The sequence below is a fragment of the Oxyura jamaicensis genome, chromosome 19 (genome assembly GCF_011077185.1).
Source record: "Oxyura jamaicensis isolate SHBP4307 breed ruddy duck chromosome 19, BPBGC_Ojam_1.0, whole genome shotgun sequence".
Lineage (NCBI taxonomy): Eukaryota > Metazoa > Chordata > Aves > Anseriformes > Anatidae > Oxyura > Oxyura jamaicensis.
The window spans coordinates 4944543-4971096 of record NC_048911.1 but is presented as its reverse complement, the minus strand read 5'-3'; the positions used below and the strand labels follow the sequence as shown (position 1 = coordinate 4971096).

General features: G+C 44.6%; 1 protein-coding gene across 1 annotated transcript; it reads right to left on the bottom strand.

Moving 5' to 3' along the window:
- Positions 1-5921: 5921 nt before the first annotated feature.
- TAF15 (TATA-box binding protein associated factor 15) lies at positions 5922-26337 on the bottom strand. The gene is made up of 16 exons (XM_035343426.1): positions 26323-26337; positions 23841-23929; positions 22686-22734; positions 22402-22492; positions 22205-22322; positions 19281-19564; positions 18345-18459; positions 11772-11806; positions 11144-11176; positions 10478-10587; positions 9800-9929; positions 8493-8582; positions 6985-7069; positions 6813-6898; positions 6595-6697; positions 5922-6295 (listed from the first exon to the last, which is right to left on the bottom strand). Exons 1-16 carry the CDS (start codon positions 26335-26337, stop codon positions 6256-6258), a joined length of 1473 nt encoding a protein of 490 aa, XP_035199317.1. The 3' UTR covers positions 5922-6255.
- Between the last annotated feature and the right edge of the window lie 217 nt (positions 26338-26554).

Here is a 26554-nt window from a genome sequence, read left to right as displayed (position 1 = left end):
CCACCCCTTGCTTTCCCCATCCAACATCCACCCGTGCCAAAGCAGCCGCCCCCAGGCAGGAGAAGCCCCCGGCCCCATTTCCACCACCCGCTCCCAGTCACGGCCCGGAGCCCCCCGGGGACCCCACCCCCCCCCCGGCCGCTGCCGCCCTACCTCCGCCTGCCGCCGCCGGCTGCCGCCCGCCGCCGCCCTCACGGCCGCCAGCAGCCCCAGCGCCAGCGCTGCCCTCAGCACCGCGGCCATGCCCGGGGCCGTGCTGCTGCTCCTGCCCATGCCCGTGGCTGTGGCCGTGCCCGCGGCCGTGCCGCCGCCTCTCCCCCGGTGCCGGTCCCGGCTCCGCTTCTCCACGGCCCGGCCCCGGGGGCGGCCCCGGCCCGCCCCGCCCGCAGGGCTGGGCTCCTCCGCACCCCCGCCTACCTCCCCGGGGTCCCCCCCCCTTGTCTCCTTCATCCCTCCCGTGATCACTGGTGCCGCAGGGCCCGAAGAGAGACCCCCCCTCCCCCAAACCCCGGGACCCCCCCTCACGCCTCAGGGTGTGGGGCTGAGGGGGCGGCCGGGCCCCGGAGCACAAGGCTGGGGGGGGCGATGTCACCACCTCAATTTTATAAATCAGGGGTGGTGCCGTGGCTGGGGGGCACCGTGGGGCTCTAATGGTACCTCTAAGGCACTGGCTCTGAGCCCCCCTCGCAGCGATGCCCCTTTTTTCCCTTCACGCCCCCCGGCCTTTCTCCCCTTTGGTCAGGGCAGGGGACCTGCTCCATGGGGGTCTCCAGCCCCGTCTCCACGCTGCGCCACAGGGTGTAAGGCCGGGAGAGCTACCCTGTAGGCTCACCCCACACCCAGCTCTCTCCAACACCCCGCCAAGGCCAGATCCTTCTCCTCGGCCTCCCTGGTGCAGAGCAGGACACACACAGGTCCCAACAGCCTTGGCCGAATCAACCCCGCGGCCTCAACCTGCACAAAACAGTGGCTGAGCCCTAACGCCCGACCTGGGCACAGCCCGAGGAGCCACGGGCTCTGCTCCTCTCGTCTGGGTTCCCCCACAGCCACCCCTCTTTGGGGATTCTCCGCCGGAGCCTGGAGGTTCCCAGCGACAAGTTAACAGCTCTGTTTACTCCCCGCAGTATTTTGTTTGACTATTTTGTTTTAATATGACTAAAGCGAAAGGATGTTTTGATTGTGCTTTGGATCAGAAAAAAAAATAATAGGATGTGACTTATATCTGCTTTTGTTTTCATGCCAGCTTCAACCACACACCTATTTTAAAGCTCCCGGGCCTCTTCCTCTTCTTTTGAAGCATGCCAAGCCCCAGAGCTCCAGCAGCATCTGCGGAGTGCAGCTTGAGGAGAGCCGCAGGGATCCCGCAGCACGCTGCCTCTCACCGGGGCCTGGAGCAGAACAGGGGAGGCTTTTTGAGAGATGGGGTTTTGAGAAGGGGATCAGTGTCACGGGGCAAAATATGGGGCGAAATAAGGAAGCAGGGCAGGGAGAGGCTGGCAGTAAGGCAGGGCTGGCAGACAGGGAGGGCAGCAGCGCGATAAGGAGCCGCTCGCGCAGGTCAGAGCCGCGCTTCCTTTCAAAACAAGAGCGGCTCCGTCTGCAAACGCATCCGTGTTTGGTTCGTCTCTAGGAAGCAACCGATCCATCTGCTGTTCCCCTTAAGAATATGGGCGACGAGAAAGTGCCTGGCTCAGGCCCAGCGGCAGCAGGAAGCTCCATCCCTGCTCGGTGTAAGGCAGGGAAGGGGCTGGGGGGGGCACCTGCACCCCACCTCCCCGACCTGGTGCTCCGTGACGCTGCCACCTCGCTCCGTACCTGATGTGGCACCCAGACGGGAAAGAATTTGGCCCTGGGGCGCTGGGTGCCGAGTCACAGGTCTCAGCAGGTCCTGGTGCACAGCACAGAGATGTTTATCCAGCTGTGCTCAGCAGAGAGGCATCGGGAACGGAAAAGCTGTCTGCCTTGTGGAAAGGTGGACAGCTTTCGGCATCTGGTGAAAGCTCACAAGTGGGCTAGAAGAGAGCTTGAATCCTTACGGCTTCTACCCTAAAACTGAAACTCCAGAAGTAAAGCCTGGAGTTAAGCCTTGGCAAACAGCTGGCCAAGTTTTACTAAAAAAGCTCTCAGAAGAGCACGACCAATAGATCCAAACAAGCTCTGATTGCCTAAACAGTCCGGATTTCTTGAGTCGCTACACATACGGCCACCCCCTTTGCATTTAGCACAAAAGATCAGCTCACTTCCTCAGCTACTTCGATTTCAAGCCCCTTTCCCAAGCTCCTCATTTACCCCCAGCAGCACATTAACGGCCGAGGGGCTCGTTTGCGAGGCCGGTGCGGGGCTGAGCCGAGCCCAGGCATCGCCACCGGCTGCTGGCGGAGGTGAGCGCCAGAGCGGCTCAGAAACGGGCGTTACGAAATAGCACCGCGCCAACGTGAAATTTCTGGGTAGCTTCAGTGTTTACTGTAACTGATAAGCAAATAGCAACAGCATTACTCCCCTCTGGCAGTTTCTACGGGGGATGGATGTGAAACACAAGAGCTGCCGGTTAAAACTTGGAGTGCTTCGCTCTAAGCGCGCGTTCGCGTTGCTCCATTTCACCCGCTCCAGCTGCCTCCGCTGCAGAGCGGTCGCTCCTCAGACATCTGCTGCTCAGCAGCAGCTGGAGAGCAGCAGGATGGGCTGCTGGATGCCACTCTGGGGATGTTAGGAGCAAATCCTGCTGCTGTGGGTTCCTCAGCCCTGCGGCATGAAAAGGTGGCACCAGCTGGGCACGGCCACGGAAGCAGCAGCCCCCCTAACATGCGAGAGGCACGGGGCTTTACAAAGCCGTGAGCCTGCCACAAGGGCAAAGCTCTTCTGCTCAGATAGTTTTCTTGGGTGCTTCATCTGCACACAGTAAGTTCTCGGAAGTCTAAGGACTTCCCGTGCCTTTAATGTGCAAGATACTGAGCGTGCCTAGTCCCGTACCCTGTCTTCAAGACAGCCAGGAGCAGATGCTTATCAGAGGGGAAAAAAAAAAAAAAGGAAAATGCAGAATCCGTACATGCTTTCCTTGGCTTTACCCGCAGCGTGTGGAGCTACCGGGAAACTGGTGGGGTGAAGGGGGGCCACATCCAGCCCTGCAGCTGGCACTGCTGCTCGGCACAACCCTTCCGTGCTCGGGAACACCAGCTGCCGTCCTACAAACACACCTGCACGGGTCGGGCTTCCTTTGCTGCGAGCGGTTTGACTGAATGCCACCAGCTCTTTGCCCAGAGGACTGCTGCAACCACGTGCATCTCTTTGGGATCAGCGCGTCACCTGCGCTCCAGCGGACATCATCATATCAGAAAACTACGTGAAAAGCAGGCTCTTCTCAGCCCTTTTGCCAAAGGGATTTCTCCAGCAGCAACACCATCTACCGTGGACAATGTCACACGAGCTCTTTGCTACCCTGGAAATCCAAACCTTCATTTCTAGATCAGGCAAAGCAGCAACGCCTGTCACTCTCTCCATGCCCGTGGAGTTTGAGCAGTTCACAAAGTCGCATTACTTCTCGGGGCGAGGTGGGTTTGGCCATACAGAGACAGCTCTGAATGTATTTGGCTCTCTCTGAAATTGTTTAGCTATTTTTGTTGCATTTCAGCTCTGTAACGATCATATGCTTCTTCTCCATTGGCATCCTCCTGCTACGCTTTCCTCTATAAAGTCATTGTTGAGCTTGGCAAGTGCAAGATGTGTTTTTTATAAATCAACCGCCAGCATTCCATACAGAACTGATTTCCAAAACTAAAACCTCGCTGCTTGAAAAGAAAATATTGGAGGCTAGATCATAAAAGAGATGGAGGAAGCAGCGCAGAGCTGTTCCCAGCTCAGCCTGAGCCCGTTCACTCTGCAGGGACAGCCTCTCTGCTTTCTCAATGAGGAACCCCAGGAGATGAATTCTAAGTAGGATTTGTGAGATTTGCCTTTTATTTTCAAATCAGCTGTTGGTCTGCTAAAAACAGAAAGTTTATGGACACCTTCCTCACCTGTTTAAAGGAGAAAAAAAAAGCAGCAACTCTAGCACCTACAAAACTCTGAAGCCTTTTGATGGCGAGCACTGACCATTAGTAGAGGACTTTATTTGCATAGCATCACCGAGCCATCTGCTTCACCAGAACAGATGTTACCATGTCAGGAAGGGCCTGGATTCATTCAACCCTCGAGACACTAACTACTGATTTTTTTTTTTTCTTTTAAGCTTTTTACTTTTCTTTTAACCTCATTAAAGCTTACCCTGCTGAACTGAAGGTAGTTGCTGAGAAAAACTGCAGGGCTAAAGGACTTTGCAGAAACAGCTGGAGGGCCATGACATGGTTAAATCATCATCTGGGTTTATGTCTCTTACAGAACGTATCTTCCCAGGCCGCTCCAAATTAATTTAACTCTCTCTACACCAAAACCAACTGAAAACTGTATGTGCCAGCAACCTAGTATCCCCTTTCCCTGTCTGACTTTCAAGTTTTCTGTAAGACAAAACAGCTGGTGAAGAAGATATTTTCACGGTCTTAAGAAGCATGCAAGAACACAAGTTGCCTTGCCCCAGTGCAGCAGAGATCCTAAACAAACACCATTCAGCATCACTGCCAGGCTGGGAACGCTGTGGAGGTGGTGACAGCTCCAGCAGTCCCATGGCTCACTTGAATACTGCTCTACTTAGTAATCCAGCTGGGCAGTGACTGTTTAAAGGCCTAAGTGCTCTTAGCCTGGGGAAGAAAGCAAGCTTGGAGGCTGAGAAGGTCCTAGGAGGAGCTACATCTGTTGCCCCCAGTATTAAAAGCAGCAGCTTTTCCAACCACCATCACTTTCCCCAGAAGGAAAAAGGTGACAGCCATAATGTCACTAGGACACAGGTGTCTTAAAACTCCGCTGTATTAAGAGGAACCAGCTGGCCGGAGTTTGTGAGGAATGAATGCCTTCTCTGACCAGACCCCTGCTTTCCAGGATAAGCCTTAAAAAGGCACAGCATAGTTATTACAGTTACAGCCAGGGGTAATGGCTGATTTGAGCTGTTACCATGACCATGAATGCATCCCCAAGCTGGATTACAGACGTTAACAAACGCTATTTTTCTTCTCTTTGTAAGCTTTGAAAAACGTGGTCGGGGGAGGGGGGGGCATGGAAATTGTGCAGCTGTGTGCCCAATTAGCCAGATTATAACTACACACCCTGAAAACTTGCATTTGTAGTATTTTGCACGCAGGAATTTTGCATGGCCAGATTTTTGCTCTCAACAAAATGCTTGTGCTGAAAAGGCAGCGCTGGACACAAGCTGACCGCGGCAGCGTTAGCTTCTCACAGGCTCCCACCACGCCAACCCACGTCTGCAGCGTGTGCAGCGACCTAGTGCGAGGAGGAGTGAGAATCCCAACTGCTTGCAATGTGTCTATCCGGACCTCGCCCACATCTTTTCTTTGAGATGAAACTGCTGCACACAACTCGTTTGGTATCACCCACCCATCAAAAGCAGCAATTAAAAGGTAATTTGTTACGTATCGCTGTACCTTTTTTTTGAAGCCATCCCACCTTGTTTTTGGAGTTCCTGCCTGGACACGCGGAGCTCCCGGCAGCACGAGAGCACACTGCCATCTACCTGCTCCTTAAGAAGGCTGCAGGGCACACCAACGCACGGGTCGAAGTGCAGGCAACACAGGACTTCAGCCTCAGAAGGAAACAAGAAAGGAGAAGTGGACAAGTCTGTAAGTCGGGGACAGAGGGCATGGAGAGCAGGTAGGCTTGCCGCTGACTTAACTGCAGAGTTTTGCCAACAGCACAGAGCTCAGGTCAAAGAAGCAGTGGCATTTCCAAGACCCTATTTACTACTTGTGTCATACCACAGGAAGACAGGGAATTTGTGAAGAAGCACATGCAACTTAAGTAACTGGGAAACGGTAAGATTTCACAAATAAAACAATCAGCATTTATTGTTGTATTACAAAACACTTCATATTTTGGCAATATTTTACAGTTTATCCTTTTTCTCCTTAGGGCCTGTTGAAGAGGTATGGGGGGAAGAAGAAAAAAGAGGAGAAGGCTGAAATCAAGATTAAATTTTAATGTCTCGCTTAAAAAAAATCCTCCCAAACTGCCCCAGTCCCTCCCACCAAAATAAAAATCTAGTTTCACTCAGTTCCACTATCCGAAGAGGCCATGGGTGAAGCGGCAGGCAAAACTCTGGTAATTTCACTATCCAACGGGTCAAGAAGACAAACAAAACATTCACAGTGGTCTTCAGTATGGTCTGTTACGTTGATCGTTTCTGAAATCATTTCTGAAAGGGAAATAAAAAGTTTCAAGGAATCGTTTAAGCAGATAACAAATAGTCCTTCCGTCAAGTATCTCCACACCCACTGCTGTGTAATATGTTGTTTTTAGATAGCTTTATCCAACAACTCTCACAAAACACACTCAGTAGGCAAACTGACTTATTTTGTCCTGAAGCTCCTATCTGCTCCTATTTTCATAGCACAGCTGCGCACGCACACACAAACAACGCTCTTCTCCCACAGTCCATATCACTTCTACAGTCCACATGCTGCACAACCAAGCGAGGGCAAAGAGGCTGCTTACCTTCCTCCCATTTTACCACCATAGCCTCCTCCCCGGTCACCGCCTCTGCCACCACGTCCTCGATACCCTCTTTCTCCTCCATAGCCACCTCTCCCACGAAAATCTGGAGGAAAATGGAAATCAGCACAGCAGTCAGGTTTTCCAAACAGCTGAAGACGTCATCAACATTTTGAACGCTACAGAAGCGATGCAGCAGTTTTAACTGATCTTCTACACACCTCCTGATGGACGTGAATCTTCTGGTCTGGGCTCACCACACTGGTTGCAGGAGTTCCTGCGAGCGAAGTTCATGTTACCACAGCCCCTAGAAAAGACAAGGATTTCCCGGACTTAGCTGCTAAGAAACTCAGAGGACATGAAACACCACTGCCCAATTAAAATGACACTTACGGGTTAGGACAAACCCAATCACCATTTTTGGGTTCCCCACTTCTACCCTGGAAGCCCCCACCTCTTCCATATCCACCTCGTGAACCTGTAGACAAAATTATAATCAGAATAAAAGAGGGGAAGTGCCTGCGACCTACACATGAGAAACATCTATGAAGGACTGCCCCTGGCTTCAGAACTGAAGTGTCAGACAGACTTCCCACGTGGAAGAAAGAGTAAGTGATTAACGCAAACACCCGGGGATCGCCTACTAGGCGAGCCACGCTAGGAACTCTGAAAGGAGAGCAGGTAGGGCCACTGGCAAAAATTTGTACCACTGGAGAATTCAGCCTTGAGGAATTACTTTTTTAATCCTTCATTTATTACTAGATACAAGTTAGCTAGAAGGCTTGGGCAAAGAAACAACAGAAGTTTCAGCCACCACCAAACCTCAATGGCATTTGATATCCTGAGGTTAATGTATCTGCATAGCTGAGGTACACATGCTTACAGGGACAGACTTAGCATTTAGGCTGATGAGGAAAAATAAGAAGCAAGAGTAGCACGTGGTGGCCAGAAAAAGGCTACAAGAATCTGCTCCAGCACGTATTTTTTTAAAATTCTTTTTCATCAGTAAAAGAAACTTGATCAGCCTGAATTGCCAGGGGATAAATATAAAACCACCATGCACATTAATAAAACGTCATAAAGATTTAACAATGTATGATATCAATCACAGATGGCCTGATTTAGTCACAGAACAAAAACTTAAGAAAACAACCGTCCGGATTAATGCCAGGAAGCATCGAACACAGCCCCAGAGACAATACAGTTCTTGCTTTCTGTATCAAGAAGACCAAGAACTTTTATACCAGCTAAATCTTTTTAAATCTTAGAATCTTTTTTAAATCTTAGAATCTTTTTTTTTTTTTTTTTTTTTTTAAAAATCCGGACATAAGTGATTGATTTAAAAATAAAATGTGTTGACAGCCACCACACAAAAAACGTTTCCTGTGAAATGGTAATTTATATCCAGCAGGCCACTGATAAAACTGCATTATGTAGAGAATCGGGGAAATTAATGTCTATTTAATTAAAGGAGTCAGACCACCAATTGCTGCTCTAAGTCAGCAGCAGTTGAATAATTTAACCTGCTTAATACCATCTGCAAGCATCAGAGTATCTCAAGACTTTGCTGTTCAAAGCAAACGTTCACTGCTAATTCACAGCTGTCTCTGTGGAACCAGTACAGCCTCAAATTCATTGTCATCTCTTTGCGAGAAACGCTGAGACACGGTCTGGGGACTTTTCAGTTCAGAAGCAAAGCAGAGGTTCTACGCTGTCCATAAAAGATTACAGATCTCAGTTTTACTTAAGTTGGTTCAATCTGTATTGCTTATTGCCAGAATCCCAAAGGCCCATACACTTTGACAAATCACTGCTACAAAGTCAACTTCTTTTTTTATAAACCGTTACCACCTAAAATGTGTCTCGCTTCACAAAAAGGATTCTACAGATTTTAGTCTCACCTCGACGTCCACCACCTCCACCTCCCCTCATGAATTCAGGCCTTCTGGTTGCAAAAGAAACCTTGATAACATTGCCATTGAATTCTTTTCCTGTAGAAAGACAAAGTGAGAGTAAAACAATAGAGCTCCTGACAACACAGCAACAAGTTCAAAAGAACAGCAGTGCTTTGCACATGCAGATTGAATTAAAACCTTTTAAGACACAGGGAGTCTGGAGGCAGCCTCTTACTTTTGAATGCACTGGTCCAAATGTGAGATGACAAATGCTAGGGTACTTAATAGTTTTTCCATACATCAAGACATTTCTTTTGATTAAAATACCATCTGCAATTTATGATCTAATTAGATACCGAAGAATATTTTCGCTGTTTTCATGGGTGGGTAGTTCAGATGTGATACAAGTCCACTTCTTCCCCCAAGTAGGGCAACAAGGCTTTTGTACAATTCAATACCAAGTGCAAAAATGAGATACTCCCAAGTCAGGGATAGACATGACTTCTTTCAATAGAAGGTCTTGGTTCTTCACAGATGCAAGGTTTGTTACAGAGCAAACAGGGTGGAATGAGTACCTAATACTGTTATATTTATCCTCCAAAACAAAAATCAAACTCTGTTTTATTAGCAAAACAGCATGCCATGTCAGAGTTTTATGCGTTATCATTTAACACCAAAAACAGAGTATGTGAACGCACAAGGTCACAGGAACAGGCACTTCTTTTTCTCTTTTTCAAACTTACTACCACAAAAAAAAAAAAAAAAAAAAAAGTACCATTGCATTTTCTGCATCAGGACTGACGAGTTTTATACTAATGTATTTCTGGGATCTGCCATCTTCCTCTATTGAACATATAATTTAAAAAAACCTTCTCCACTGCGCGTACACAAAGCACTTGGCTCAAGATTGCTGCAACCCTTGCCAAAATCTGAAAATGCTACCACACCACTAATAATATCAATACTAACACTGTAGGAAATCCTTTCAGCCGTTAATTACACATTACAGCTCTATAGGACTGAACAAGAAGTTACGCTCTCCTGAGCAACATGAACACCAACTCATGCTTTGTGCAGGGGTGACTGAAGTGTAGCAGCAAATCTGAAGTGTTTCATTACACATTTTTGGTCTTAACCCACAACCGCTTTCCCACTGAATGAAAGAGAAATCCAGCACACACAAAACACCATGAAAATAGAGGTCTCCCTAGGAAAACAAGAAGTAGCATACTGTCCCCGTGAGGTTATTGATTTGCTTTCTCCACCGCTTGGTAGATTCACGACTCACAAAAAGAACAACTCATCTCACTCACCGTCAAACCAGTCAATTGCCGCTTTAGCAGAAGGAGGGTCATCAAAAGACACCGTTGCTTCTCCCTTCGGTTTGCCGGTATCCTTATCTGTATAAAGATTTATCATGGGTTTGCCAGTCTTTTTGTTGGTCTGAAAAGAAAGGTTGTACACTTGGCAAAGGAGAAACAGGGGTAAAGCCAGTTCAGAGCATGAACTGTAATGGGTAAGTCTCATTAGACAGAAGATCCTCTTGGAGCTAGCTTTCAGAAACAAATGCTTTTGACTGAGGGATACTGACTGACTGTTCTCCAGGAAATAATGATGGGCCCAGCTTTTACAAAAATTGAGGTCAAGAGCAGGAAGCCCTCATTTAGAACTGCAGAAACAGAAGGAACAGCCATAGGCTGGAGCATACTCGCTGAAGGACCAGGATGGCATAATGGATAGGGTGTTAAGGGTTATAAAGGCTGAAAAACTGAAAGAGACGCGAAGTAATCTGAATGTCAAAGTAAGCTGGCAGCACCAGCAGCTTTTTTTCAAATGAGCTATCATCTGGGAACACAGATAAAGATATTATTTTATTCATAACTTCTGGGGAGTCAGAGCAAGCATTTGCCTCAAATGATACCAGTACATCTCCAATACACTAGCTCCAAGAGCTCTCTTCCTTCTTACTAATGATTTCCCGTTTCACATACCTTTATAATACCTATTTGTTTGAAATAGTCTGCCACTTGGTCTGTTGAAACATCCTCTCCAAGTCCTTGCACGAAGATAGTGTTGTTGTCAGAGTTGTCAGACTCGGTATCTATCAAAAAATAGGCTACATTTACCGTGCACCTCTAACATTTTAAGCTTAGATCCACACCGCCCAGTAACGAACCCTTAAATCCCAAAGACAACTTGTGTGAGATAAAAGACGAGCAGAAAGCATGATCCTGAGGTTAACGTCAAACTGCAAAAAGGCCTGCACAGCACCCTCAGGTGCTGCAGTACACCAGCCCAAATACGTTCAACCACCATATGCCACCCCCTCAGCTTGTCCCTGCAGCTGGGACACCCGAACCCACCAGAGAAGCGTATGCTTTCAATAGTCCAAGTTTAGCAGAAATGTTACAGCAGCAAAAGCATTTGTTTGGCTCAACCCAATTCAAAGTTCAGCAGCAAACGCTACTTGCTGTAACAAAAAACATCCACAAATTCACATGCGCTGTAACAGAAGGAATTTATTTTAAGAAAGACAAGCTTTAGCTAAATTGCTTTTCAACCATGGGAATCACAGCCCCATCCGTGTTTCTAGACATACATTTTTAAAAGCAATGACCTAAGAGCAATCCACTCACAGCCACTGCTTGCTTTCTTACCAGCATCTGATCTCTGTCCATAATCCCTTTGACCTATGAAACGGGTTAAAACAAAAAAAAAAGGAAAAAAAAAAGAAAGTCTATTTTTAGCAAAACATTTTCAAGTAACTCTTTCTAAATACATGAAAATATTTAAAGTATCTACGCAATGCATCTACGATCTAAAACATTAACCAGAGATTTGGAGAGTATTTAGATTAAAACGTTCAACAGAGGGTGTCTGTAGGACGTTAATGTGCTCTTTAAGTTGCAGTATGCAGCAATGGCCACACTGATGCTATGCTGGTGTTAGCTTGCAAATGCTGGTTATCAGATCACCAAGCAGTTTACCAAGGTGTTTTTTCCCCCTCTAGGACCTTTCTAAGAAGCATTTGTAACAACAACAAAAGAAAGAAAATTAAAAAAAAAGAAAAGAAAAAAAAATCCAGTAACGTCACCGTCTCCACAAATTCTTTCATGCAATTGGACAAAGTAGAAATCCACCTTATTGCTAAAGGTTTTAAAACTCATGAACACACCAGCCTCACCAAAACTCTACAATGCTTCTACGAGATAGTAACAAGATATTGGTGGCTTTTAGATTTATAAAGAATTTCCACTGAAACATTTTTGGATACTCGGCACTTACCACCATAATTTTTGAAGCCACCACGGTCACCACCACTGCAGAGGAAAAATTGAAGAAATGATTTCTTCCTTAGGTCTCTAAGTGCTGAGCCCAAGGCTCAATCTACAGTTAACTGATCACAAGTTGAGTTACTGTCTAGCTGCTAAAGCACCCTCCTGTGTTCTCCTCACTTATCATTCAAAGATTAAAATACATGAAAGAGAATAATCTCAGGGTGCTGCGCTGGAGAAGTGTCCTAGAGTCATTTAAGCCAGCCCACACACGTATCTTTGTTTCAATACTTCCTCCCATCCCCTAAACCAAAATGACTGCTATTAAGAACTGGGTTTTAAAAGGGAATCATTATTTTCATGAATGCTAATGGGCTTTAATTGTAGGTGTAATTGCTGCTTTGGAATAATTAGTGCTTTCGTACTTTCCTAGAAATGAGAAGAGTTAAAGTTAATTAACCTCCATTGTTAGGCATTTATATAGTGGGGGCAAATCAGCAGCACCAGCTATTCTCTGAGATAGGGTGTGGGGGGAGCTGCTGCACGATTAGCCCATTACAGAGGTGTGTGCATGTGAGCTTCAAAAGCAGAGGCCGTCAAGTTTTAATTCATTCATTCTGCAACCTGTGGCACAAAACGTAGACCAAGTTAAGAGATTAGACACATCAATTTTCAAAGGTTAGGAGGGGGAGCTGAAACACGATGTTACGCCTCCGATTATGTGCATGAAAATAAACCCTCGCTCTTTAAAATGTAAATGTTTGCGCTAGGAGGAATTTTCACAACAGCGATTTGAATTGCATCCGTGCTACGAATACAGCGTCATCGATATTCAAAGCCTTCAGGAAAAAATACAGCCACTGGATTTTTTGGAAAGTCAATAAGCAAGTGTCACAAAGACTGCCCCGCACAGCTGCCTGCCCTCCCCTGCGTGGAGAACACAGCTGCCAGCCGAAAATCGGGCAGGTTCACCTGCCACCAGCCCTGGCAGCTTTCACGCTCAGCCACTAAAATAAAGCCAGCCCAAGCTCAAACCGTGAGGCAGAGGGCTGTCTCCAAGCCCCAGGAATTTTGTCCTGGAAGTAATGCATAGGTATGAGCAGCATCTCCAGCAGCGAGCTTGACAACTAGAAGTCACTCCAGGTCTTAATTCCATCTGCCCACACTTGGGTGTCCCGACACAGGACACAGGTATCCCAGCAAAAGCAATGAAATAAAGCTAAATTTCTGCTGCCAATTTTTAATTTATACTCCACGGAAAAAATCTGAATGCTAAATTGCCTTGTTGTTTACTCATAAGCAATTACTTTCTGCTTGTTAAAGAGGTAAAGTAAATGAATTGTAGATGCAGCATCAGAGCTGGTCTCTATTCCAGGCTGGCTGTTTTCAAGGACAGATGATAAAAACATCCTGGTGACCACCCTAAAAACCCTGTAAATATCTTTCTGCCACCTCCAGTTCAGTTCAGTTCAATAAATTGTCATTATAACTCAACAATTTTCAGTAGGACACCTGCTTTTCTAAAATCTTAACTCAGAAATAAGACACTGTAACAGTCAATACATCCGCCATGGAAATGATATCAAAGTTTTCAAGCCCTCGATTACGGTCCCAATTCACTAGGACAGAGTCATCCAGCACACCTATGTTTTGATTTGAAAGTATACAGCAGCACAGACGTAAATTTAAAAAGACAAAACAAAACCCAACAAAAAAACATGGAGAAATTCCATGACCAATACAGCCACGGGGTTACAGGACATGAGGATTTTACTTCAGATGCTGAGGTAAAACGTGTGCACCATGACTCTGAGAAGTGATGGAGCTGGATATATAAAATGCGTAGGAAGTCGTAGCCTAAAGCCTCATTTAACTTTGTGTTGTACTAATTCTGCACCTTGGATCGCAAGTGTTAGTGCAATCCAATGCTTTTCAATTACTGTTTTTTAATTAATGACTGTAGAAACATGTTTTTGCCCAAATGTGCTTCAGCACGTTATCTCCTGCTCAGTCTCACGCGACCAAAGTCGGCAGCCATTCAGCAGCAGATCCCCTCACTGAGGGATGAGTGCCCTCCTCCGTTTTGAAGCCCCTGCCCACGTGGCCGGTATAACAAGGCTGCGGTGTGTTACACTCCTGGGATTGCTGGGCAAAGCTTCCTAAGATCCTCAGGAGGCGTGCAGACCTGCTGCAGGAATTGAAGTCAAACAGAGGAGCTGACAGGCAGCCTCGCATCTTCCCATCTCCAAGACCTGAAGCATAAGCCTCAGTCTCAGGAACATGTGGAACATTTAATTTCTGTTGCTTCGTCAGTCTTGCACACAGACCAGGCTGACCAGATGCAGTTTGGGGTTTTAGCATCCGAGGTTAGGATCACCAACAGGTTGCTAAGATTGGGCAAGGCCACCAACAGAAGTAGAACAGAACAGACCGACCGGCAGCAGCCAGAGCGTATGTGACACCATTCAGTGGTAAAACTTACTGCTATGAAAAATACTGTCAGCTGTTCTTCCATACTTGGTCACACATCTAAACATCACCTAGCTGAGTGTAAATGTAGCTCACCCGAACGCTGCTTACCTCAGCTGGGAATAATTCGAATTACAGGCTCAGTTACATGGAAAGCTCAACGCGACGCAGACAAGTGATACACAGAAGTGATCAGATATTGGCAGCAGCAGCACTAACAGCTCAGGAACCAAATTTTAGGCTCTGACGTGTATCTATGCCTCATCAAGTGTGTGGGAGTTACGTGTAAGGATGTGATTTTGCAAACAAGAAATGAATGCTTAGAGCACTACTTGTGAAGTCACCGGCAGATGGCTTTTTCTGCTGCCCGTATTTATTGCCTCTGCTCATGTTTCCCCAAAGCCTGTATGTGCTTGAGCTTAGCCTCTTACAAGTTAAACATTAATGTGAGCACAAACCACCCTGTTGTAAAAACCATTTGCGTTACACTGTAGTTTCTTGATACCGCAGTAAGCTAACTCCCACTCGGAATGGCTAATATGGCAATTAAGCTGCGCAAGTAATTCCTGTTTATAGTGCTGCAACTTCAAATCTGGAAAAGAACAAAATCTACGTTGAGCAAAGTTAGCCATACCCAAGGACTTGGTCATCAAAATTCTCTTCTCAGCTGCACCAATGTAATTTCACTAACAAATCCATGAGCAAATGCAATGGTAAAGCTTCTCCCATTTGGTCCAGGCTCTAGCAGAATGGGTACGGGTACTCGACTGCCTGAACGGCTCTTTAAGGTGGGAGAGAACAGCCCTGCTTTGTAGTGCTGCTGTATTTCCCACTTGTATGCCTAACCACAACAACTCAGTCCCATAACCACAATTAGCAATTCATTCCTCATTTTTTAGATGAGGACTAAGAAGAAGAAATAAAAAAAAAAAAAAAAGACTTACTCACTTACTCTACAAGGAAACCAACTGGTGTACCTGCTTTCTAACCAGAAGAGCTCAAAGATGACTCATTTAACTCATTACAAGTTAAAGAAAATGGTTCTGTTTCTTAGCCAAAATCTGACTTTTTGAGATCATCATTTTTTAAAGCTTCAAAATGAAAGTGCAGAAAAAAAATGGAGTACTAGATTCCCAAAAGATGTAATTTAAGATCATTCAAAAAATCTGAAGAATACTTTTGAACCCCCCCAGTTACTAAGATTAAGAAGTGAACAGCTGACATATGAAAATAATTATTCTCTATCATCATATCAGCTAGGGAAACTGCAAAGCAATTTCTCAAGATATTCTTCTCAGTGCTGTATGACTTTGCACAGGCACAGAAGAAAAACGAGTGTTGAAAGCGGCTCATTATGGTGTGAATTCAAATCATCCTAGTTTTCAGAATAATGATTCACACCTTAACATTACCAAATACATTTTAAAAATATTTGATAAAGGAAACCCAACATTTAAAAGTGCTGATTGGATTTTACCCCAAATCCTCCAGAATTTTTGCACTGCCAGACTGCTCTGAGAGGCACAGAGGGTAAGCTTCTACGGGCCACTGGAGCTGGCAAGAATCCTGCGATAAAACAAATGTCCAGGCAGTGGCCAAAGTCTCTGATGTCACTAGGGCAGGACAGCCGCGTGCCAGCAACACGCCTGTGAACAGGATGCGTTCAGTGCCCAGCACCACAGACTAAATTAGGCAATACAGCTCTAAGAACACCAGCGACTGGGTAACGCTTACTGATGAACAAGCTGCAGCAAGCTTTCCCTGCTTTTCATCGCAAGGGAAGACAATTTTTATTGCTAGCTGGCACAGAAGAGATTCATTTGCTAAGATCTCAAATCAGCTATTAGGTTTTTTCATAAAATCAAAACCAAGCACTGTATCATTGGAGAAGTCTGTTTATGTGATTTAGAAATATCAATTCTGTGTGTTGACAGAACTCGTTTACACATTAGTTTCTAATCATTATAAAAATCAAAGCCTATTTTACTACAGCAGTGCAAACCTCTCTGGAGATGGGATTGTTAGGTATTTCCTGATGGCTATGGAATTTCCACAATTTGAACATTAAAATACGATCAAAGTAAAAACCTGGAAGTTATTGGAGTTGGAAGTGACATTCCTACCCAAACTGTCTTTAGGAGAAAAAATAAAATAAATCCCAAAGAAACAAAACCAAAAACTGCCCTGAAACCCACATTTTCACAGGACCAAACATTTCTCGCCCAATCTTATTTTCGCCTTGATCACAGCTTGCTATTTAATTTCACCTTTTACACTTTTCCCATAAGCATATGACTTAAGTAAAATACATTTGCCAAAAGCAGAACCCTCGATCATAATTATGCAAAAAGACTGAAAAAACATCGACAGCCCTTTTGTTTCAGAAAAAAAACTTCAATGGAAACGGCATTAAAGACTGCATCACTTAATGGAAGCAGACAGACTTCACAATGTCTCTAACGCCTTCCCACTTCCATCGAGATTCCCCCATCTCTCCATTCACCTTCACTCTTTTCCTTCTCTGGGCTTTCAAGTCCAGCGATGTACTAGTATCCACATGGACGCGTGAACAAAAATTTTCTTACGTTTTGGAAAAATACGGTAAGAGGCTTTATTTTCACAGACATTAATTTATCTTATTTTTGTCTTGCACAGACTGCGGTTTGTTTCACAGTGATCAGTTCTACCAAATGTTTTTTGAAGCTCACATTCAGTTCTCCTGTTGGAAAGGGCATGGGAATATGCAAAGCCCTCATCCATGGTTTAAAACAAATGTTCAGTTTTAACTGTAAATGAACTTAGAAATTATTTAGCTAGTTAGGTTTGCATTATACAAAAGCACAGCAATTTTTAATATTAATATTTAAATTAAATGTTAAATGTAATTTTAATATTAATTACTAATATGTCTATATTTAACTGTGCTACCATGTCTATTTAAGAGAAATAACCCATGTCATGAAAACAGCAAACCACAAAGTACAATCTGGGACCACCTGAGGAGAAGGCAAACTTTACATGTGGTTTAAAAATGAGTATTTTTAAAAGTAATTGAGTCTTAACACACTGCTGGATTACTTTATTTAAATTGGATCAGCTCACATGAATGGCATTGTATACTTAAAGTGCTTTGTCTGGAGTCCATGCAATAACCCAGGATTGTGCAGTCTGTTAAAGGGAAAGTGAGGCAGCAACGCTGCAAAGCTCACTGGAAGCCTCAATGTTCTTCCTTTGTATGAATGAACACTCTGCATCCCACAGCCATAACACGGAGGCACATAAAATGTAGCCAATTGTGAGAGTTAATTAAGAAATAGCAATGTTATTTGTCCTAATTCAATAGGATTAAAGCAAAGGTTCCAAACTCTCAGAGCTATGAATGAAAAAAAATCTACAAGCACAAAATTAAGTATGTGCATAAATCTTGACAGGAACAGGGCCTAAGTCAATGGCAGCTGGGGAAACAGTAATGTAAGGATTAAAAATTCACCTAAAACAAATGGGTTTAGACTGACAGCTAAACCAATAAAAAAGCTGTATTTTAATTAAAGTTTAGAACTTAAAAAAAAAATAGTAAAGAACAAGCAATGTTACTAGAGTAAATCAAAAGATAAACTTGTGATTAAAAATATTTAGGAAGCAGAAAGATAATTAGCTAACCTTACTGTAATGATTTGTCACCGTAACGTCAAAACACCTCCCTGCCAAAAGGTTAGCTGCTTTAGCTATGAATTTTATACAACTGTCTCAAACCCTTGCTGTTGTTTCCTCAATATTAAAAAAAAATCAAAAAAAAAGATTTTCATAGGTTTAAAATATCCGATTTCAAGTGATGGGTTCTGGCAGTTCTTTTATTGCAACTAATGTAATTTAATATATAGCTACGTGTCATAAAAATCAAATACTTTGGTCTCAATCTGTCTGAATGTAAAAGCTTTTCCTGGGCAAAATGCATTTCAGTGCAGTGCAGAAAGGCTTAACTTTAGAAACCAACTACCTTCCATTTTTGGCAATCTAAATCTGAGCCACGTTAGGAATAATAATAAATTTAAAAACAGCTAAATAATAAGATACAAGGGTAAACAACTGCAGGCACTGAAATGAGATTACTTACCTATATCCAGACATATGACCTCTTCCATCCATGTCATAGCCCCCTCTACCTCCTCCCTGTGACCCGCCATATCCTCTATTATCTTCTCCATACCTACTCTTTTCCCGACGATCATCTGGAGAAAAAAAATAATAAAAATAAAAGACAAAACCTAAGTAAATTGCAGTGCAAGCTGGAATGCAGTGAAAATTCCTGCCCAACAATTTGTTTTCCTCAAGTCTGACACTTTCTAGATATAAATGGCAATTTCTAAATATCCCACTTCCATTATCTACTCCAGGAAGTAATGGAGCAAAGTCTGATTTTGCTCCAGTTGTGTTCCTTGGCTTCCAGCACCACACAGCATCTCAGAATGCAAACACTATTTTAACATAAACACTACATTTTCCAAATATTTAACACAGATTGTCTAAAATATACTTTTCATTACACTTCCACTTAGCCTTCCCAGTTTGCAAAAGAAATCAGTGAAGGCAGAAAAAGGGGGAGTGTGGGCCTGGATGACCGTGTTTTGCAGAAAAAGGTCAATCTTCAACTTCTCATTTCTGTCTATCTCAGAATTTACTGACCCAGCGTAAAGCTGAAATGTGAAGTAGAAAAGCTCGTCATGACTGATGAAGACATGTCACCTTCATTCAAGAAAAAGGTGCAAAATAACTTAAAAGAAAATTTCACCGAGAGCTTTAGAACTCAAGAGACATGAACTCTGCAAGGATGTCTCCAACAAATGCAACCGCAACACTTTCAGGGCCCCCAAAGCTTTTCATCTCCACATAACATATTGAAAGTCTTAACAAACAGAACATTCCCCAAGAACATGGAAAAAAGAACTTTAAACTATTCATCAAATTATCTGTCTGTGGAAGAAAATCCAACTATTTCACAGTGTTTCGTTCGATTTACTAGCCAGTATTGAATCCAACCTGTGAATTTTACCTTGGCTGTTGTGGCTATAGCCTCCCTTCTGAGACTGGTAGGATTGCTGAGAGTGGCCATATGAGCTTTGGTGCTGGTTATAGCCTGACTTTTGGTCATACGAGCTCTGGTGGCCATAGCCCGACTGCTGGTCATATGAGCCCTGGTGGCCATAGCCCGACTGCTGGTCATATGAGCTTGACTGCTGGTCATAAGAGTCTTGGTTTTGTCCATAGCTTGACTGCTGGTCATAAGAGCTTTGGTGCTGACCATAGTTTGACTTTTGTTCATAAGAGCCTCTTCCACTTAAAATAAACAGAATGTGTATTAATAGCTAAATGTTCACAGAATAGAGAGCAAAGTCATGGCTGAAAATACGTAACATTGCTAAAAACTTCCTAGTCACAGTTACCTTCCAAGTCAGTACTGGCATATTGAAATGAAAATACTGTATGTCTCATCTCTGATGGGCTGTATCTGGCTTCCGGTAAAACCAAGAGAGAAAAGTGTATGTTACTAGCACTTTCAAGACATCCTCAATTTCCACTGCACATGAAACTTAACAGCTGTGCTCCCTTTACATACCCCAGTACAAGGCTGGCTCCCCAGTAGCGTGACAATAGCCGATGCACAGCCCATGACCCACAGAACACGAAATCCTTTCCTGCAGAGCAGCAGGAAAGACCCAGGCTGCTCACGCTGTATTGTGCAGCCGATACTTCCAGCCTACAAAAAGCCCTCAAAACTTTGCCTTACTGAACTGCACCCTAACTTCTTCTGGGTGTTCTACCATTTTGCCAAGAACTTACTCTAACTATAGTGAATTCCTCGAACAAACTTGCAGTTCTTCCCATTTTAGTGCCATCTGTATATATCATCCCACCAGCTTTTACCAGGAACATTGACCTCTTGGATATTATAACTCAACGTACCTCGAAGTTCTAAGAGGGAATCATCAATGCCTCTTCTCTGACTATGTTATTTAATCAACTTTACAGCAACCACAAGAAAACCTCACCTACACCACATGTCCTTAGGCTACCTTCCTAATTCAGCATGCAAAGTAGAAGCAAAAGTATTTTGAAAAACTAGATATGCAAGACAATTACCGTTCCAGTTAGGTTACACTGTCATAGCAATAGATTGCATAAATTTATGAGAAATATCCAGGGAACACTGACTGTTACTCATCTCTTTGTTTTCCCCCGGGGTGCTTTGTTGCAGCTTAATTGTATTACCTTTTCAGTAACCGAAATTAATCACTGACCTGTCACCCTTTCTTCTCTTCCTCCTCCCTTCTCTCACCCTTTTTCAAAAAATGAGGCACCACGTTTGTCATGCTCAAGTCTTTAGCAATCTTACCTGCTCCCCAAAACACCTCAGAAAACCAAACAAAAATGTAAAAGCCTACAGGAAGTTTCCACCAGCTTTTCAAAGAACTCTAAGGTGAAATCTATTCGGACCAACCAACCTCAAACTACCCCATGCAACTAAATACTCGTGTAACCTGCTCTCTCCAGTTCCAGTCTAGATCTTACCTTTAACGTCACTAATCCCAGTAACAAAGAGATTGCTAAGACTTTGCTTATATCTTAATTTCAAAAAAGCCAGATCTACTTTAGCCTTTTCACCATCACCAACAACAGAAGCCATCACCGAGAGCCTCCCCTATTTGCAGTTTTTCCTTCCTCCCTTCCCTCAGAAGTGTGAACTACGATTTTGCGACCACCCTCTCCAAAACTATCATTTTCCCATCCCAGTTTCTCCTTATTTGTTACAACCATGCATGAAACACATTCCCTCCAATTTCTTTTTTGATTTTCCTGGTCAAAACCAGCTGCTTTGGAGAATCTATGCCCTACCGCACTGGTTTTCCACTGGATGTCTACAGAACCAAAAACTACATTATTGCCTAGTCTTCTGCACAACTCTTAAAAAATTCTCAGAAAATAAAGCAAAGATAACCAAACCTTAACCACACACCCGCCTTCCTTTGAGATGTGCAAAAGACACTCTGCTCTGAGTGACGTCACCTGCTGTTCAGATTAAAATCGTGCTTGTTTGTATGAAGATGTTTGGCAATAACAACTACACAACCCGAAACCAAGTACTGGTTTGCTGAAGTCCGGATTGTTATATAAACCTTGCAAAACAAAGTAAGAATTTTTGGACCGTGAACACAGGAATGAGGTCTAGTACGTACGGTGTATTTTTAATTGGCCACTTGAGCCTCATTAAAGAACTACCGTAAGACGTAACCTTAGAGTATAAACATGGAGCTTGCAAATTACACAATAAAGGTATTCTAGCACCCAGTGGCCTTTTAACTCATTACAGGAAGCTGGACTGTGTTTTCCAGGATACTTTCAAAGCTGTATTATTAATCCCCCTGAAACTGATTTGAGTACAACATCATTTAAGAAATAAAATACATTTATAATTGTGTAAAGCACTGAACTGACTGTAGTAATCCCACTTGGCTGGAAAAAGATCTCTCTTAGATATTTCTGAATCCTTTTGTCTTCTTTCTACCAAGAAAAGGTGGAAGTCAAAGCATAAAGCTGCTAATCTAAGAACTGTAAGGACACTGTAAGTTTATACAAGGGAATGTGACTAGAGATGTACCCGACCCATCTTTTTCATGATCTAAATACCCTCTACCAAGTCCAGTCTTTGTGTAGTCACTATCCAAAGACTTTCTAGAGTTTCTCACCCCAACATCTTAGCTTCAGCACGACTGTATCAATCCTTCTTATCGAAAGAAATATTCTTCCCCTACCTTCTGCTCTTTCAGGCATTATAAAGCTCTTAAAAGTGCAAATTTTCAGATGTTTGTTGGTTGTTCTGTTGTTTGCTTTTTTATTTTATCAACTGTAGCAGGAAACTTCTCATAGCTCTAGTTGAGAACGTACAATTATAAGCAAATACTGCTTAAGCTTCCTTACCCTCTAGACGACCCCTTCTGCTGTCCCTGACTGCTGTAAGACTGCTGGTTGTATGAGCTCTGATTCTGATTATCATAACCGGATTCATCGTCATATCCCTGGGAATCTTGCCCATAACCTGGAAATGAAGGAAAAAAACGTTCAGCAAATACTCGCCTTTTTAATTACTGTCAATGAATGGAACAAGCTAGCCAAACCTGTTTGATTTTGTCCATAGTTCCCATGATAGTTTCCATAGTTCTGTCCATAGGAGGAATTGTCTCCACTCTGCCCATAACCAGAATATCCCTGTAATTTAAATCACGTATTCAAATAAGTGCAAATTCCACAGCAGGTAATTGCAGTTTTTCTGCAATTCATCAAGCACAAGCTGAGAACGTCCTTCTTCCCAGCCCCGACATGGCCAGCCAGGAACAAGATTTTATTTTTTATTTTACTCAAACATCCGCTTTGAAAGACACGATGATTTTTCTCAACTTACCTGTGTTTGTCCGTAACTTTGACTGCCCTGATTGCCATAGGATGAATAGCTGTAAGAGAAAAACGCAGCTAGTAAGCATTTACAGCACCCTCCGTGCAGGCTGGAAAATAAAGGTACTTTGGGTGTTATTTGAAGTTTCTTTTCATTTTGAAAAAAAGGTGTTTCATCTGAGTCCTGCAGTTGTGGCCTATTAGAAAAGCACCAATAAACTGATGGTTGCCACAGTTAATTGCCAGAGTCATATGAACTTATTTTGATTTCTACTCTGCTTCAAGTTAAAGTACGTTAAAGCTGGGCTAACTGTGATTTGATAGATTCTTAAGAATCACAGAAATCTTATCATATGAACCATGGCATTTTAAATTTTTCAGTACATTTTCATAAAGTTAATTTTATTTCAATCAATTGCTGTCTACTTGGTGCTCGCTGGACAATTTGACATCACCACCATCAAAAACCGCACTAGCTTTCGGTTATACTTACTCGTTATTCTGCCACTTTAAGGTTTCGTGAACTTACAGAAGAATCATGTGCTGAAACTCACATCAATCTCAGATATAAACTCAAACTCACACACTGCCAGCTGCACAGAACCTGATGACTTTCATTAGCAATCAGTATTATCCGTGAATTTCACGCTTCTGTAAGAACACTTTCATTTTATTGATTAAAATACAACCTCATCCCAAAAAACTTGTAGCTGTTCTATGAACTGGCTTTTAAATTGCACAATTATGAACAGTTTTCAAAGGTTTTGGTTTAAAAAAAAAAAAATCCCTCTACTGGGGAAGTATCAGTGTGGCCGTCACCTTTATGCTTGTATAAACTTTGACTAATAACTCAGTGAGCAGCTTAAAGCAGACGTATGAAAGATACTTCTAAATATCCGTGATATTTCAAAAGTTCTTCTTATTAAAAGATGGCCTTCCAACTTAACCCTCCTTGTTTTCTTTCCTTCAGGAATGTCAACTTTTCCCTACCTTATAAGGCTTCTTAGTAAAGGCCCAGGGCTGCAAGATTTCTGCAACTGTTACTCCCAAAACGTTATCAATACTGTATCACACCCAAAGATTCAAACACCTTGCTGGGAATCCAGAATTGCCTTTATTTTGCACATTTAATTGCCAAGAGAAAGAAACAAACAAAAAACCATACCTCTGCTGGCCCCCGGACTGATTGTAACTTCCCGAATCTAGAAGAAGAAGAAAGTCACGTTGAGAACTTCCAATTAATGCTTTATTCCTCTACTTAATACAAAAGGAAGAATTTGGGTGAAAGGTAGGAAGGTGTAGACACTAGATGACACAATTCCTTTCCCAGCAGAATCAGAGCTGCTTCTTGCTAGCAGACGAGAAATCCCAACGGGGAGCAGAGCACAGTGTGGGGAGGTGCAGGCGCTTTGAACTTCCCTCTGTGAAGCATCTGGATTCCATTTTCGTGGTGCATCCTCAAATTCGGACTGCACAACCCCCGCTAATGGCTCCTGAATGCAGTCCCATCATCAAGGAGCAGAATGCAGATGCTTAATTAATCTAGCAGAGCCCACCCCATTGAAGGCACCCTACAAAGCTCTGCCTAGCAGAGACAGAATTTGGAGCTGACTTTTCCCCTATGGATAGCCCCAACCATGCAAGAATTGATTCATTTACATAGAGCTTGTCCAGACAGGTGTTACGGAGGTTATTTCCAATTAACATAAGCATAAGATATCAAGGAAATTGATTCTTGAAAGACAAATGCACTGGAAGAATATGGATTTCAGAATACAATTTCAAGAAAAAAAAAAATCACTGAAATTGATTTGCATTTAAAGTATGGTGAAAGCTATCTGTGAAAGCCATCAATGTCACAAAAAAACCTAGTACCTAAGCTGGAATTCAATTCCTAAATATGCCGCTTTGTCTTTATTGATTTAGCTTACCACATTTTGTCTCGTTAATGGCAAAACGATGGATTCCCTGGCTTCTGTAAAAATTCAAATTTCCGAGTACTAAGAGCTGCCTCACAGCACCAAGGAAAGCACCTAGGCCCACAGACTGCTTCCCCAGCTGGCCACACGTGCCAGGAGCGGGGCCGCAGCACCCGCACGCTTTGCTCCGCCGCCTTCAGGGCCTTTGGGTGCAGATCTCCAGAGCGGGCTCCATCACCTCACGGCCACGGCCTCCCAGCCACACGGCCTCTGCTGGCCTCGCTGCTCTTAGCGGGTGCCTCAAATCCTGACATTTCCGCTTGAAGTTTTCCATCTCCTGGTCAAAACCCAGCACTGGGTTCTCTCTACCAGTACCGTCAGTCTGGGTAACAGCCTTGGGATGCTCCTGGTCCTACCAAATCACCCCAGGACGTGGTACAAATATTGGGTACCGCAGTCTAAGAGCGGCTACCAAGAACTTCTGGTTTCCGTCTTTCCCTTCTCTCTTTCTATATATCTAACCACTACACCCAAAATTGCCCAAAAAGCTGAGGCTGAGGGTGAATTCCAGTTCGGGATGAACGTCATAAGCTATACACAAGCAGCTATAACCATCCTGCAAGCAAAGCACACAGCAAATCGCCCCAAAGCTGCTCACTGCACCTCCCTCACCTGCTCATAACCCCCCTCCTGCCAGTGCTCACACACACGTCTATGCGGGCCGAGCAGGGTGGCGCCGCAGCCACCCCGACGTGAAACTGGCTCCACAAGGCCAAAGAAAGCACCACGTTTCCCATTCCGTGAGAGAAGCCAGTACCAGACCCTAAAATGAGATGAAATATCTCATTTCGCCTCCTGGAAGGCTGAAACGCTCTCCTCGCTCCGCACTGCCGCGCAGACACCCCAGGAAGCCGTCGGCAGCGCAGCTCAGGCGTTTACATTGCTTTTAACAAAGCGAAGGTCAGACTTTTTTTTTTTGTTATTTCCATTTAAGGGACAACAAAGCTCACCGTTCCACAGCTTACAGCATTCTCAAATGCCTCGCTTAAAATTTACACGCCATTAATAGTGCTAATGAAAGCACAGGATCCGAGTGGCCGTCTCGGGAAGGATTCCTGAGGAAGGATGTAACTTCGCCACGCCAAGTGAGCGCGTTTCGTCCCCTCAGCCTCTCCCTCACGATCTTGTGCCAAACCACACCGCGTTTTGGAAGAAGACCGAAAGCAACCAGATAAGGAGCCCGTCAAATACGAACACACAGAACCAGAGGAATTTCCTCTATTTATACATTTTTCTACGTGTCAAGTATCCTTTCTTGGAGCGCTGAGCCTAATGGAGTTATTTCGGTAGGCCCAAGGGGAGCAGGAGTCTCGCAGCAGCTCTGGGAGCAGCATTTTTTTTCCTGGAAACCGACGGCTCCGGGGGCATTTTCCCTGAAGGCAGGCAAAGTTCACGGACAAACGTCCTGGGAACGAGGTGGGGCATGGCAGAGCGGCCACCTCACAGCCACAGCCCAATTAAAAGGCAGTAATTGGCGGGGGGGGGGGGGGGGGGGGGGGGGGGGGGCCCTGAGGGGGGCTGGAAGTCGCTCCTCGCTCCCCCACCCCCGGAGGAAAGGGGGCGTGGCCTCCCAGAGCCCCCGCCTCCAGGGGGAAAGGAGGCGTGGCCACCCCAAACCCCGCCCCCTGAGAAAAGGAGGCGTGTCCTCAGAAGACCCCGCCCCCGTACAGTGGGCGGGCCCATGTCACGGCCCCGCCCCCTGGAGAAAAGGGGCGTGGCCTCTCAGGAAGGGGCCGTTGCCTTCACAAGGAGGCGTGGCCTACACAAAGGGGCGTGGCCTACACAAAGGGGCGTGGCCGCCGGGCGCCATCGGGGGGCGTGGCCCCTCCCCGCATCCCCCCCTCACCCCCCTCTTCCCTCCTCCTCCTCCTCCTCCTCCTCCTCCTCACCCCCCCCCCGA